The sequence below is a fragment of the Epinephelus lanceolatus genome, chromosome 10, assembly GCF_041903045.1.
Source record: "Epinephelus lanceolatus isolate andai-2023 chromosome 10, ASM4190304v1, whole genome shotgun sequence".
Classification (NCBI taxonomy): domain Eukaryota; kingdom Metazoa; phylum Chordata; class Actinopteri; order Perciformes; family Serranidae; genus Epinephelus; species Epinephelus lanceolatus.
In genome coordinates this window covers 20376079-20391302 of record NC_135743.1, presented here as the reverse complement: position 1 = coordinate 20391302, position 15224 = coordinate 20376079, and the positions used below count along the sequence as shown (strand labels likewise).

General features: G+C 38.8%; 1 protein-coding gene across 1 annotated transcript; it reads left to right on the top strand.

The window, feature by feature from the left end:
- The first annotated feature begins 1435 nt into the window (after positions 1 to 1435).
- rhbdl2 (rhomboid, veinlet-like 2 (Drosophila)) lies at positions 1436 to 14045 on the top strand. Its single transcript, XM_078171738.1, has 8 exons — positions 1436 to 1875; positions 4142 to 4385; positions 6384 to 6532; positions 8553 to 8665; positions 8860 to 8960; positions 11167 to 11227; positions 11309 to 11370; positions 11998 to 14045. The coding sequence occupies exons 2-8, from the start codon at positions 4155 to 4157 to the stop codon at positions 12175 to 12177; spliced, it is 897 nt and encodes a 298-aa protein (XP_078027864.1). The 5' UTR covers positions 1436 to 1875; positions 4142 to 4154; the 3' UTR covers positions 12178 to 14045.
- Positions 14046 to 15224: the final 1179 nt, after the last annotated feature.

Sequence of the window (15224 nt, the reverse complement as noted above, 5' to 3'; positions counted from 1 at the left end):
TACCATATTATCCTGATACTTAAGTCATGATGCAATATTACTGCAATTTAAAATATGTTGCGATATGCTGAGTATTGCAATAAAATATAATGTGATACATTACCTTTTTTCAACTGTAAATTATGTCCCCAAAGGAAAACTTTGTCCACATCTGTTTTATCTTATAAGTTTTCAGTCTGTTCATCTCACTTAAGCCTTTTTTTTTGTTTTGCAGCAAAATGTATCAAGTGGACTGAAAAACCAATAGATTTTCATCTTTTTTTGTAGGCTCCCTAAAGTTCAATTGTATTTGCAGTATTAGTTACTAATTAGATAATAAACTATTTTTAAATTAATAATTTGATTTTAATTGATAAACATTTGTATATAAAAAATTAAATATAAATTAATAATGTAAAATGTATATAATTTTTTTTTTTTTAAATAAAAATTGATACTTGGCACTGCATGATATTGCCACACGAAAATATCATGATACTATGCTGTATCAATTGTCTCTTCCCCCGCCCTGATGTATAGCTCAAAAAGGTGATAGATGGAAAATAATTTTTGATCATCATTGTAAACTGGATGTCCTTGGGTGTGAACTCTTGTTATTTATTTATTTTAACAGCTTGACATTTTATAAACAAAAAAAGATTAATCAGAAGGAAATTGGTGTTTTTGTAAAGGACCAGCTTCATTAATATAATATCTTAAAATGTATTAACCTCAAATAATTCTGATTAATAATACTAATAATAATTCATTTTATTTTAGGTGCCTTTCAGAACACTCAAGGACACCTTACAAGACACAGTAAAAAAAAAAAAAAAAAAAGCAATGTATCCAGAGATCATAAAATCAAACAATTCAGTTTTATACAATAAAAGTTAACATAATGACTAGGAAAAAAAAATCAGAATTATAAATATTAGGTATAAAATCGTCATAATAAAATCATCATCGTCAAATTAAAAACATTAAGTAAAAGTGTATTTATGAAATGAGAACATCATCCACTGTCAGTGTCAGAGGGCTGCACCACCTGCTGGTGACTGGATGATGGAAATGTATAGAAATCTGAAAAATACCTTTTGATTTTGAGTGAATGGGAGATTGTATATAGACGTACAGTGTTTTATTTGCCTGCAACCCATTTAATAATCCATCCCATTGTTCTTAGTTCTGGACTCTACTCCCACCTTGTGGAGAATAGGAGGTAATGCAGCATTAATAATAAAGCAGCTTTAACCTGAGTGCTCTTTGATGAATTAGACTCTGTATAATCTATTTGAATATATGGCACCGTGGATCAAAGATGGTCGCCTTTATTGCCCTTTTCCCGGGCTGTGTGGGTGGAGGGAGGAGGGGGGTATGTGTGTGTGTGTGTTAGCAAAGCTGGATAATGTGAAATAACACGACGGTGACGTCACTGATCCCAGGTGTGGCACGGTGAAACAGGTAGGCTGTTGTTGTCGCGCGCAGGGCTGCAGCCATCTGTACTCACTGCTGTTTCTATGTTTCTATAAAACTGTCCTGTGTCTGAGAGGAAGAGGGGGGCATCTGAGGGTTGTTTGCACTGAGGAAGGAAGCTACTTGCAGGAAAAGCAATGAAATGTCTATAATTAACTCCAAGTGCTCCTTCTTCTGTTTTTCCCCCGGATCTCACAGTGACGGTCGGGTTGAAGAAGGGACTCCGCGGTGTGTGTGAAGACATGGAGGAGTGGTGCTGAAAGCGTCATTGTTGGGTATTTTTAACTCCAGTACAGCAGTATATGAACTTATGCACTCCTCAGCTCTCACATTGAGCTTTTTGGATTAGTTTAGCCGGATCAATATTTATGCGTTTGGGACCGTCTGGAGCCATCTGCACTCTTCCTGGTGGAGGTTTAGGTGAGTACAGACCAAGGTGAGGGTAAAAGAAATATGTGAGAAAACTTTACAATGGAGAGGAGCATTGACTAGATTTTATTTTTAGGTTGAAAGGAATAGTTTGGGATCAGTAGCCCACAAAATCAGAGTATCAGCAACGCCCAGTAAACAGGAAATGCTAATTATCAGGCTGCTGCAGTTACTGTAAAAGACTACCATACACTACTGTAACTGTGTCAGCTTCTGTACAGCCAGGGAATATTATAAAATATGGAAGTTAAACTAGGTTATTTCTTGTTTATATTTGCTTTTAAGTTCTGCTTTTTGCACATTTTATTTACTAAGAGTTGTTCTAAAGCAAGATCTTACTGAAGGAGTGTTTTTAATTACATTTGCAACATAATTTATAGTGTGGATGTTGCAGGTTATACAAGCAGCACAAACAGGACATTTAGGAGTCATTTTAAACAAGCATTCAGTCAAACAAAGACTGTCAATTGAATGACATTATCAGGGCACCTGGAGTCTTTAAACATCTATAGATTTAAGGGGCTTACAAATACAAAGGTTATTTAGATAGATGGGAAAAGACATGTGGCCTGACTTAAAACAATGACAGCTCTCTTTTCTTATCTCCTCAAAAATGGCTTTTCTTCTTCTGTGTATTGGTTGTGTTGTACGTAACCACCACCTGCATACACTAAGCTCCACCTCTAAATGTGTGGAACAAAAGAGAAATGAAAGTAATACGATGAACAATTTACATTAATAGTGAGGGAAAAAGAGGAAGAATATGATTGTAGATACCTTTTTAGTTTATACAAATTAGATTTAGTGGCTACAGTGTTCTTCTTTCCAATCATGCATGTTTTTAAAATACATGTACAGATGTGTTGATTTTAATTTTGTTGTCAGATAAAGGTGCAACAGTTAGTCAGTTATTCCAGTATAGTCAGTCAACAGAAAACTTATTGCAGCTATTTTTGCTGTTCCAGCTTCTTCTTTTAGAGATATTTTGGGGGCTTTTGCCTTTATTTGAGGACAGATGTAGCATGACAGGGGAGAGAGAGGGAGGATGACATGCAGCAAAGGGCATGGGTTGGAAAACAAACTTGCAGCTGCTGCAGTAAGGACATAGCCTTTGTACATGGGGCGCCTGCTCTACCAGGTGAGCTAGTGGGCACCCTATGCTTTTCCAGCTTCTCAAATGCCACGCTTTTCTTTGTTGTGCATGATAGTAAACTGAATATCTTTAGGTTAGGACAAAACGAGACATCTGAGGACAAAATCTTTGGCTGTGAGAATTATAACTGGATTTTTTTTAAAAATTTTTTTTTACTATTTTTCTGATAGATAAAATGATAAAATGATCCATACTGAAAATGGTCACAGGTTTAGCTCTAGTTGTTCTGCCCACCTGTAGGACAAAGGTTTGTGAGGAATAGGCCTGTGATAACACATGTATGCATTCATGGTGATTAACTTCTCGGCACTTTAAAACATGAAAGAAGTAATCAGTGTCTTTGAGGTGAGCAATACAGATGAAATCCTCTGTCACAGTATGTGTAATTTAATGCTAACAGAGGTGCCAGTTTTTTAGGTACACCCAGCTAAAACAAATGCAGCCTAATTCAGCATGCCTCTTAGTAAATCCTACCATCATGAAGGTTGTAATGTTCCGTTTTTCTTGAAGCTGTTTTAAAGAGATGTTGATTCAACTTTATGGTTAATCTTAGAGGTGGTAATTTGTGGTACGGTTGTTGAGTCAGTCTCCCCCTCACTGTCCGCCTCAAAAAACCCTCAAAACACACCTCTTCAAAACTGCCTACAACCTCTAAAATCAGTGTACTTTGCCCTTTCTGCCTATCTCTCTGTCTCTCTGTCTATCTTCCTATGGATTATTTGGATTACTTTTGTTTTTCTCTGTAAAGCATGTTTGAGTATCTTGATAAGCGCTATATACATCCAATGTATTATTATTTTTATTATTGTTATACTATATCTCTGTATCTCCCTGTTTGATGCACTACAATTCAACAGCATCACAAACTACAGCCTCTAAAATGACCAAACTTTCAAGGTATGGCCAAAAAATTTGTGGAAATTCAATTGAGAAATTATTAACTAACTGTATAACTTGCAACACTGCCCACAGTGACCCAGTACACTCAGAGGTATTACAGTGGTTGCTACCATGGTATAAAATCTGCAATGGGAGGCAAATGTTTATCATCTCAATGTATAAATCATGATTTCAACCCCAAACTGTGTTTAATCTGCTGTTCAGGACTGACACAGTGATGGAGGACATTGACATCGAGCAGCAGGAACCGCTTCCTGTCGACCGAGATGGGAGACCGCTCAGGAGCGCAGGGGACGAGCCTGACGGTGGCAGAAAGATGGGATGTTGTGAGAAGTTCCAGCGCTCTGTCTCCAAATGGATGCTTCCAGCAGACGCCCGCAGCAAGTACCTGGAACGGGCCAACTGCTGCCCGCCCCCCATCTTCATCATCCTCATCAGTATTGCAGAGGTAACCCTTTGCCCTGACTGTACACACCATACTGCATGGGCACTGGGGCGATCAGTATGGATTCTGTGATGTAATTCAGCATGCAGCCTACATTCGGCTTATATGCTGCCAGCGTGTTAATTACTGTATAGATCTGCTGTGATTGTATTAAGTAGAGCGGATACTGAGCTGACGTTATAGAAGCCTGGGTGGGACATTTTTAAATCATGACACTTAATGACACGTCAATGAAAACAGTTGTTTCCATGAATTGTAGCTTCTAGGTTAGACCTGGTGAAGTTGATCCTGACTGGTGGAACGCAGAGATGCCTTTTCTGAATGTGTAAACAGGATGCCAGTGCGTCTTATTGACTTTCAGATTCAGGTAAATAAATGTGGAATGTGGAGGATCAGTGGGTGATTTGTTGAAACAGGAAGAGGGGGGATGCTGTTGCCGTATTTTGCCCCCCAGACTACGGCTTTGAAGGGAGGTATACTGTCTTTTATTGCAATGTAAAGCCACTAGGAATGCGTTTAAGATCGACTGACTCCTCCCATCTCTGGTGACATTTCAAATCATAATCTTTATTTGGACAACTGAAACAAGTTCATGCAAACAGTTTTGAAAGCACAGTAGAGTTGATGTCGTCCAGTGTTTAAAAATAACTTTATGTAATATTACCTTAGAATAATGAAAACAAAACAGTGAATCTCTTTAGTTATTTAACCTGTTTCTGCTGTTTATTTAACAATTATGAATACAGGAAAGTACAGTCCTCCATATTTTGTCAGGCACCACTGCTTTCCCAAGCCTTTTTCCCCCAAGTGTCTTAATTGATTTTAAAAACAATAATCAAAGACATACACATACACACATTTCAGTATGTGTGTATATATACATCCACAAATATGTAAAAGACACACGAACAAAACCTTGGTACAACGGCTGAAGTTTTAACACACATATATTCTAACCACACCCCAACTGTATGAATAAGAAAAATAAATAAAAGAAATTCGATAAAAATAAAATTCAATTCAATTTAATAAAATTCAATACAAATTACACATTATATTTATGTACAAATTTTGACAAAAATGAACCAAAAACTTTTTTTTTTTTTTTGGACAGATTTGGACTCAGCAGAGGTACATTTAAAGCATATCCCCCACTGCTTCCATCATGTGGGTTAAGTCTTTCCTCTCTAGATAACACATGAATGAACCCCAGATGTTGTGAGACTGATTGATTCCCCCTGATAGCATATGCATTTTTCTTTTCTAAGGGCAGAGTTGGTGATAATTCAGAAATCCATTTACCCATACTCAGCCCACCGACTTCCTTCCATGAAAGAGCTATAACTCTTTTAGCCAGTAACAGGCCCATTTCTAAAAAAATTGATTGATCCCAATAGATGCCTTAGGTTGTTTAGTTTCACAAGATACCACTACTCTCATGTTAGCTTAAAAACTGGGCGTGCCACAGCCTCTTAAAGTCAGTAATATTGGCCTCCAATAGTATCAGAGCGGCCGCTGTTTACTTTCATTTTTTATCACTGTTTTGCCTCTTCATACTTGGTGATGAATAGCTCAGTCGTTCAGCTCACACATGCCCAGTGTCAGTGCATTTAAATGTCTGTGAATCCTCTTATTTGGGGGAGGAGGCACTTTTATTTACCCGTGAGAAGATGGTCTGAGCGGCAGTGTTCTTTCTCAGCGTGCCATCTCTTCACATTCCCACAGATGCAAGCATTGAGTTGTCTGAGCTGTGATGAACGATCACACTGGGGGATTTTCTGTGGCTGGTTAAGCACACTTCAACATCTGTATTTCTGACTCAATCTTTATTTTCTCAGCTGTTTGGGATTTAGCTTCAACCCCCACACCTGCTGCTGCTGCTGCTGCTGCTGCTGCTGCTGCTGCTAACAACATAAAGGCAGATAAAAGTAAAATTATTTGATATTTTTAAAGCTGGTACTTAAAGACTAACTTGTGTGTGTATCTTCTGTTCCTCATCAGCTGGCAGTGTTTATCTACTACGCTGTGTGGAAACCTCAGAAGCAGTGGGTGACCCTGGATGAAGGCATCTGGAAGAGTCGCCTCACATACAAGCCTGAGTGCAGGCAGGAAGCATGGCGCTTCATCTCCTACATGTTTGTCCACGCTGGGTAAGCACCGGCTGTCCTTTTTAGATACTTTAATTACATGTGCAGGGCTTGAGTCACTGTGGGGAGTGGACAAATACCCACAGTCACTTGAAGCTCATAATGATGCAGGTTTGTTGATGCTGTCAGGTGTTGATTAAATTCTTTTGTCATATAGAGGTGTCATATTTGAGACTGCAGGTTGTAACCACTGCACCTCTTCATTCATTGCAGCATTCCGGTGTTTGGTTTTTGTCATCATGATTGTGACACTTCCTCCTTCATTACTTCATATTAACAGTTACAAAGAGGAGCACTGCAAAGTCATGTGATGTGGCGAGCAAACAGTCTCAGAAACCATGAGCACATCATGAGCACATAAGCCACAGGAACACAGGAAAACCAAAAATCATGACTACACGGAAGAACGTCGGAAAAAAAGAACAGGAAAGAGAAACAGCGGTCACAGTCACTCGCCAACACTAACTGAAACACACCTAACAGGATGTTTGCTTTAAGGATAAGGCTGGTGATATTCTACGTTGTTCTTACTGTCAGCAAGTCCCATGAAAAGACGAAAACCAACAATTGATTGGTTATACGTCGTGCTGTGGACCCAAAATACATTAAAAATACGTAACAGATTTGCGTCAGTCTCATGTCAGAAATAGTCACTGGTGCACAGGGTGACCAGATCCCAGCAAACCAAATGTGAGTATGTTTGTGTGGGACAACGTGGGAAACGTCACCAATGCTGAGAGATGGTGCACTCAACTACTGTGTTTAAACACCTGAAGGTCACTAACTTTTTTGGTGAGGGTAACATTTCAGTTTTATAGTATCAAAGGTGACTATTGTGTGGACTAAACATATTCTAAAACTGTGGCAGATATATTGGAAATGTGTTACTTTAGTTTATAGACAGAGGAATCAGCCACATTTTGATTTAAGATTTGAACGTTTGTGATGAGTCATGGTAGCTGTAGTAGATGGTAGCTATCCAACACACATACACACCTAGCACACAGTCTGCACACAAGCAGGTTTTGTAAAAGTGAAACCATAAGTGTTTCTCTGCATCTTGAGCATTAACTCTCCAACCAGCAGCTGCATGTTGGATGTCCAGTAAAACACAGGACACAGAGTAGTAAGGATCATGCGGCACAGACACTCCATGAGTGTGTTTGACCAACAGTCAAATGATAAGCTTATCATCTCACTGCGACACAGTTCAGTACCATCACCTGACTGTTTTATCTCATGCCAATTCCGCATTCTCGTATCTGATATTGTAGCTTGTGATGTAGTGGTTAACAACCCACCTCTTCTGCATGTAGCTGGACATAGCTGGACGTAGCTGTGTGTCTGTAGCTATTCTTTTTTTTTTTTGTTACTTTTGTAGACTAGAGCTGATCAAAATGTGGGACGTTGTCTCCATATGTGTGACATGGGACAAGAGATAAAAATGCTGTGCAGTCCCTCATAAAGTGGGACATTGTGTCACCCTACTGGCTACATAAAACGTGTTCTAATTTACAGCTGAAAATAGTTCCTGTTTGAGTAACATTTGTGAAAACATACAGTGCCCAGCTGTTCTAATATTACTGAACAATTTTTATTAATAGATTACAAATTTTGGGGTTCCCAGTAGCTCAGAAGGTAGGGCAGGCGCCCCATGTACAAAGGCAGTGTCCTTGCTGCAGCGGCCACGTGTACGACTCCAGCACAAGGCCTTATGCTGCATGTTCCTTCCCCTCTCTCTCCTCCTTACAAGCTTCAAAAACTATCCTGTCATTAGAGGCAAAAAAGCCCCAATAAATGATCTTTAGAAAATATAATAATAAAATAAAATAATGAAGTGCCACAGACTCAGACATGGGATTTGTTTACAATAATAAAACTACAGAGAAGCAGCGGTCTTACCCTTTAAAACACCTACATTGCTCTAAAAACTACACATCAACACCTGGAGGGCTACAGGTGTTTCTAATATTCTGTCCACCCTCCTATATCTCCTACTCATTCCCCACCTCTCTCTGTGTAGTGTGGAGCACATCGTGGGCAACCTGGTGATGCAGCTGCTGCTGGGCATCCCGCTGGAGCTGGTTCACAAAGGCTTTGAAGTGGGAATGGTTTACCTGGCCGGCGTCCTGGCAGGTCAGCATCACCTGTTTTTGTTCCACATACAGTAAATGTGGGTCTGCTGTTACACAAGCAGCTCACAGTACAGTAAGCTACCTGGATTTGATGAGTGTTTGTGCAGACAGATGTCCAACACAAACTGGACTCTGAAGTTTGTTTTTCCTGTTTGTGTTGGAGCGAGTGATGGTAATACTTGTGTTTCCCCTCAGGATCGTTGGCCAGCTCCATCTTTGATCCTCTCAGTGCTTTGGTGGGAGCGTCTGGGGGTGTTTATGCTCTGATAGGAGGCTACTTTATGAACGCAGTGGTGGTGAGTAGAGTTCAGAGTTGGTATGAACATCAGAGTTTCAGTCTCAAGTGTTTACTGTGTTGTTTATGTGTGAGAAGAGATTGTCCACAGCTCAGTGTTTTAGAATGTGATGTTTGTGATGTATATTTTGAACCTAAACTTTTGAGACAGACAAGACTATAGATTTGTCTGATGAGTATATACAGAATTTAAAAAAAAAAAAAAATTCTGTCGTGGTCCATTTTATTGTCAAAATGTTTAAAGGTTAACAGATAGAATAGTGTGTGTTCAGTACCAGCTCACATGTTAATGGTTTCTTTATATGTTATTGAACTGCAGAGCACACATTCAGCCCCATAGTATTTTTGTTTTGAAGCACATTGCTCCAGAATTATTGTCGATGTTCTGCTTTGTGAAGCCTTAACTGTTTTTTTGCTAGGCAGTAATTGTAATATATATTTAGGTATGCTCAAAATGTCCCCCTGGATATATTGGTAAAAACTGAAAAGAAAAGAAAAATGCCATGAAAGGAAACCACACACCACCGTCCAAAATTGTCCTTCGCAAATGTAATTATAAAATTGCCATTATTATTATTATTACTGGTTCTGGTATTGTGGTTGTTTGTAGGGGTATAAATCATGACACAATATAATATTGATTCTTTGGAGAATGATAAAATATTTGCGGATATCATAAAGTCTGCAACGATATGATTCTGATTTGAATCAATTCAGGGGCCTGTGATTGATATGAGATGATGCTATTTGCCCTTTTAACATAACTGTTTACTAAAGACACTGCTGACCCTTTGGTTTTTGCCTTTGACCTTAAAAGATAAAAACAGCAGATTAATAATGTAAATAATAGTAACTGCTTAAGTGCAGTAAAGGTTAAATTGACTCCACCAACACTCATAACACTCATAATTTTAACCCAAACCATGGTCTTTTTCTTGAAAACTTCAGGTCTGTCTGGCTTAAAGCCCTTCAGGCAAACTTCTCCCAACAGCCATAACACATGGATTAATGAAAAGATCATTTAACAAAAAAACAAAAAAAATTCGTCTGAATAATAACTGCCAAGGTTCATGGTCACCTTTATTAGCTCAAGCACAAATTAGCCCAGTAGCTAGCAGACTTTCCTCTACTCATACCTCAACAAATTACATGTATTATTTATACTTTATCTTACTCACCCGTGTTTAAAGTCACTGCATTTCCTAACAGAACAGGACAGTTTAATTTCAGCCTGCATGCACGTTTTTTCAGCTTAACTTTGGTGAGACAAAGCAGCTAATATCACCGTAGCAGAGTGAGATGCCAGACATGCAGGTAGATCTTGTTTCCTGAGTTTCCTGAGTATCCTGAGTTATCTCATAACAGCGTTGTTTACATACCCCGTGTGCTTTATCTGTTGACCATATGTTCTCTGAAATCCCAAAATGTTTTTCACTGTGCTGATTTATTCCCGAGTAAATAACGTCACCCTCATCGTCTTTTTCCTGGCTGCTTGTCCTTATGTGTCTGCCACTGTTTGATGGTGACGCCCAATTTCAAAATAAAGGCGTTTTCTAAAGATGATAATATGGATTGCTGTTTTCACTTTGCATCAATGATACTGGATCATTGATTATTGAAACAATACATCGATCATGATTGATGGATCGTTACACCTGTAGTAGTTTGTGCAAGTGTGGTACCCCAGCAGAGGCTGTAGCTCGACTGCTGAGGGAAGGTACCATCAATGTCAAACACTGTAGTGTCTCTAAAGCCCTGTTTCCACCAAACACTTCCGGTGTGCAACCCGTCAGACATGGTACCTAGACCCTAGCGTTTCCACTGCAAACAGTCCTCTTAAATGTGGGAGGGGTTGTTGTCACTCACTGCTCCGTCCAGCACTCTGGACTGCACTGTATTTCCTCATTACCAGTGACACAGATGGAAGTCTGCACCTCTTTTATCGTCCACAGAACGAGGCTGCACGCCGACATTTTCAGAGCAAATTGATTAATTGATTAAAACTCGAGCTAAGATCTTTGTTTCAAAATGCTCTAAAATGGTCCGTTTAGCTATTTTACTGGGGAAATTCTCCCCAGAACCCAGGTGTTGATTGAAAATGGCCCCTGTCAGTGTTACATATGTGTTTACAGCCCTGGCTTTCAGGCTTATTTGAGGGGAGAATATCAGTATTGTTCTTTACAGCTGATGACTGTTTCAATTTACAGAATTTCCGAGAGATGATCCCTCTCCTTGGAGTATTTCGTATCCTCGCCATAGTGATATTTGGTATGTTATCCTGCATGTTTCCAGCCTATTTTGTCATTTTTCTAACTGCTGTAATCACACTTAAATTACTTTTTTCTCCAGTTGCCACAGATTTTGGATTTGCCTTCTACAGAAGATTTGCCAGCGACGATGCTGGCATGAAGGTATGCTGCTTTCCCTTCCCCTGTACAGCCCAGGACTTTACTAGAATAAAAAAAACCCTTGCTAGACATTTTCAGATAAGCCTCAGGAGTGATCCCGCTGATCCAGCTAACCTCCCCCGAGCTGACAGTGTTTGGTGATGGATTTAATTTGCTTGTGGCTACAGGCAAGATCAGTAGCTCGTGTTGGGACTTGATTATTCTTCCAGACAAATACCTCTCTGCATAATGGACAAAGAACGGAAACTAACACACTTTTCCCGCAACCTGCTTCTTTATTTTAAATCAGTATTCCACATTGAGAAATGGTGACCTTGTCCTTTGATTCTATAGTTTCTCTTCCAAAGAATAAAACAACAGAAGGCATTCTTCCTGTCATTCTCTCTCTTCAAAGAAGCTTGTTGCCTCTCCACCTGATCACTGCAGACTCTAAAAACCTGATTTCTTATTCCATCCCCCACCTTTTCAACTTCCTTCTTTTTCCCCTACTCTTTGCTTTGGTTGTTAAACTGGTCCTTCAGGTTTTTAGGGTGTGAGGTCGGATGACAGCAGTCGAGGGTCTTTATCCAATTTAATTTCACCCCACAGGCTTACTCTGAAACCTGACTTCACCTTCTCTCCTCTTCCCAGGTGTCCTTTGTGGCTCACTTTGCAGGGATCGTGGCCGGTATGACCATCGGCTACGTCTTCTTCAGTGCTTACAACAAGAAGCTGCTCAAAGACCCACGCTTCTGGCTGTGTATACTGGGATATGTAGCCTTTGTGATCTTCGCTGTGGTCTTCAACATCTTCCTGACCCCAGCAACATAAGAACATGAAGCTGCACCAACCCTTTTATTTGTTTTTAAGTTAACACTAAATGCCTTGATGTCACACTACTCAGGAAGCTGTATTTTACTGATGTTGTTCAGAGGAAAGTTGCAGGGAGTTTGTAAATGTAGTGCAAAGGGTGTTTTTTTTAATTATTTTTCTATCAGATTTTCCTTTTTAGAGCTGAATGTGTGCGCTCAAGGGGAAGGATGCCTCCTGCTGTTCATGTGTAGTATTGCAGAAGGCATATTTTACACTAAAGACAATGGTGAGCAAAACGTGCCTTTAAAAAGTGAGTAATTTAGAACTGAATTAAATGTTTATGTACTTTTTTAATATGTTGTCATTGATATTTGTAGTTTTTTTGATGTGAGATCTCTTTGTGCTTGTCATCAGGATATTACTGAACACACTGGTCCTATGTCATATCATTTTTCTTTAAAAGTAAATAATGCTCAGGCTGTTGAATCATCAAGGACTCTTATGGACTCTCAGTATTCATAAAATGTGCCTTAAACATGGTGACATCACTACATTAAACACTAAATTTGACGAGTCTCAGGGAAACATGGGATACTTTTAAAAAATCCTGGTGTTGCTCCTGACGTCTGTAAGGAAAAGAGCTGGTTTACCAACAGGCCGTGGCTTAATGCCAAGCTATTGTTTCAGTCACATCCTGTTGACCAGACATGGCCAATTACACACGAGTTACAGATCTCTGTCGGTCATGCTCGTTGTTTTTTAACCTTGGAAATAGAAAACTTAGGCTTCAAACATCAACACCCAGCTTTTAAAACATCATTTACTATAGTGAAAATAAACAGTGGTTGGTATCATACAATACTCCCACTTAACTTGAGGGAAACTGTTGAACGTTAAGTGGAAGTTATAGCTTTCAGACGGTACATTTTCTGTTTCATGAGTATGGAAATGGAAACACTAAACTTGTGGTGTGAGCAGAGGGCATTGGGTACATGTTGTAATTTAGAAACAGATGTTATGTTTGTACTTTTATCTAAAACCACAGGTAAATTACAACCAAAGACACCTCCTACACCTGGTTTTTGCATTTCCACGGCTCAGTGTTTAAAGTATTTTATTAAAACCTGATGTTTTTTTGATGAATTTGATGTCAAATATAATTTCATGCAGAAACAGGACAGGAGTATTGACTTTGTCTGATTAAAATCCCCAGAATTAACACTAAAAACTACATTTTCACTGGTTGGTCTTCCAACTCATTGTCAATTAGCAGATAAGATAGTGTGTGTGTAGCAGTCTAATGTTTGATGTTGTGCAGACTCTGCTACATATATTTGATTGTACCCGTATGGCAGTGACAGCTTTTTATAGTATGGAAAGTTCCATAGTTTCCAAACAGCTCATCAATATAACTTAGTGCATCAATATTCAATTACCATGAGCTTGTTTGCCTTGACCCTGAAACAGTGGGAAATGGTATGTTGCCCTCTCTAGCACAGCAATCGAAGAAAATCTGATGTCACAGGACAGAACTGCTGAAACATTAAAATCTGCCAGATTTCACCTTTTTTTTATATCTTAAAATCAATATTTGCTGCCAGGCGGTCATTGCTGTAGTGTTTCATGTTCACTTAATGAGGATCTTGCTTTAAAATACTGGAAATAAAACTGGGTTTCTTAATTTGGTTTGGCGAGGACCAAAGGTCTTAAAAATGACAGAAACAGTGGCATCATTTCTGGTGAACATTTTACAAGTTACCTTATCATATGTTAATTCTTTTAGACCATAAATACTTGACTTTTGCCAATAAGATAGTCAGAAGTGACACAAATTGTAAAGATCATCTATATCATCAATATTTTAAGACATAAAACATATAAAACAATCTGTCTGATCTGGTTTCTTCACACACATATTAAGTCATGCAAAATTATACACATAGGCAGATGCCTTAAAGAGACAGTTCACCCCAAAGTTAAAAATACATATTTTTCCTCTTCACTGTAGTGCTTTTTATGAACTTCGATTGTTTGGTGTGAGTTGCAGAGTGCTGGAGATATTGGCTGTAGAGATGTCTGCCTTCTCTCCAATATAATAGAACTAGATGGCACTCGGCTTGTGGTGCTCAAAGCGCCAAAAAAGTACATTTGATAAACTCAACAGCAATGTCTCTTTCCAGAAATCATGACCCAGTTACTCAAGATAATCCACATGTAGGAACTATTTCCTTTCTTGCACAATGATACAGCTGGTAAGTGCAGTTCAGTAGAAAGAAAATAGTTCCTACATGAAACTGCTCACAACAAGGTCTGTGAATTATCTTGAGTAACCAGGTCATGATTTCTGAAAAGAGACATTGCTGTTGAATTTTTCAAATGTAGTTTTGGGCGCTTTGAGCACCACAAATTGAGCGCCATCTAGTTCCATTATATCTGAGAGACAGCAGACATCTCTACAGCCGACATCTCCAACACTTTGCAACTCACACCAAAACAAATCTAGACTGATAAATAGCACTACAGGTCGGATTTTTTTTTTTTTTTTGAATTTGGGCTCATCCGTCCCTTTAAACTCATAAAAAATTTAAGGTGAGCACAAAGACACTTTCCTTCTTGCACATACATCCTTCTGCACAGTGAATATCAAACATTCAAGTGAATATGTCTCGAATCCTTTATGACAGCTTACAATGTTTGGTAATTTATTGCCAAAATACGTTCATATAGCTATTGTGTATGTACTGTAAGTGTGATGTATACTGTACATACATCACCTATTTGAATTTCTGGCAATTCATCTTCTCTCAAATATTTTATTGGTAATAAAATTTAAAAACTTTTTTCAGGTTGCAGACATAACATTCCACCTAAATGATTTTTTTTTTTTTCCATTCTGAATCAATGAATTCTGTTGACAGACAGTCAGCCAGGAGACGCCCTTTGGGGGGGTGACGTACAAGTGAACATTGTTTTTTTTCTTAAGAGGAAATGACACTATGATTTCTAGGATTTTCCCAGTATGTTGCCCACGTGTAACCCTCTGTGTCCCTAATGTTTTTGTACCA

Excerpts from the sequence above, each read along its gene's own strand:
- rhbdl2 (XM_078171738.1), top strand. The coding sequence starts at position 4,155 with ATGGAGGACATTGACATCGAGCAGCAGGAACCGCTTCCTGTCGACCGA. Across the intron at positions 4,386-6,383 it reads TCCTCATCAGTATTGCAGAG|CTGGCAGTGTTTATCTACTA; the intron begins GTAACCCTTTGC and ends GTTCCTCATCAG. Across the intron at positions 11,228-11,308 it reads CCTCGCCATAGTGATATTTG|TTGCCACAGATTTTGGATTT; the intron begins GTATGTTATCCT and ends TTTTTTCTCCAG.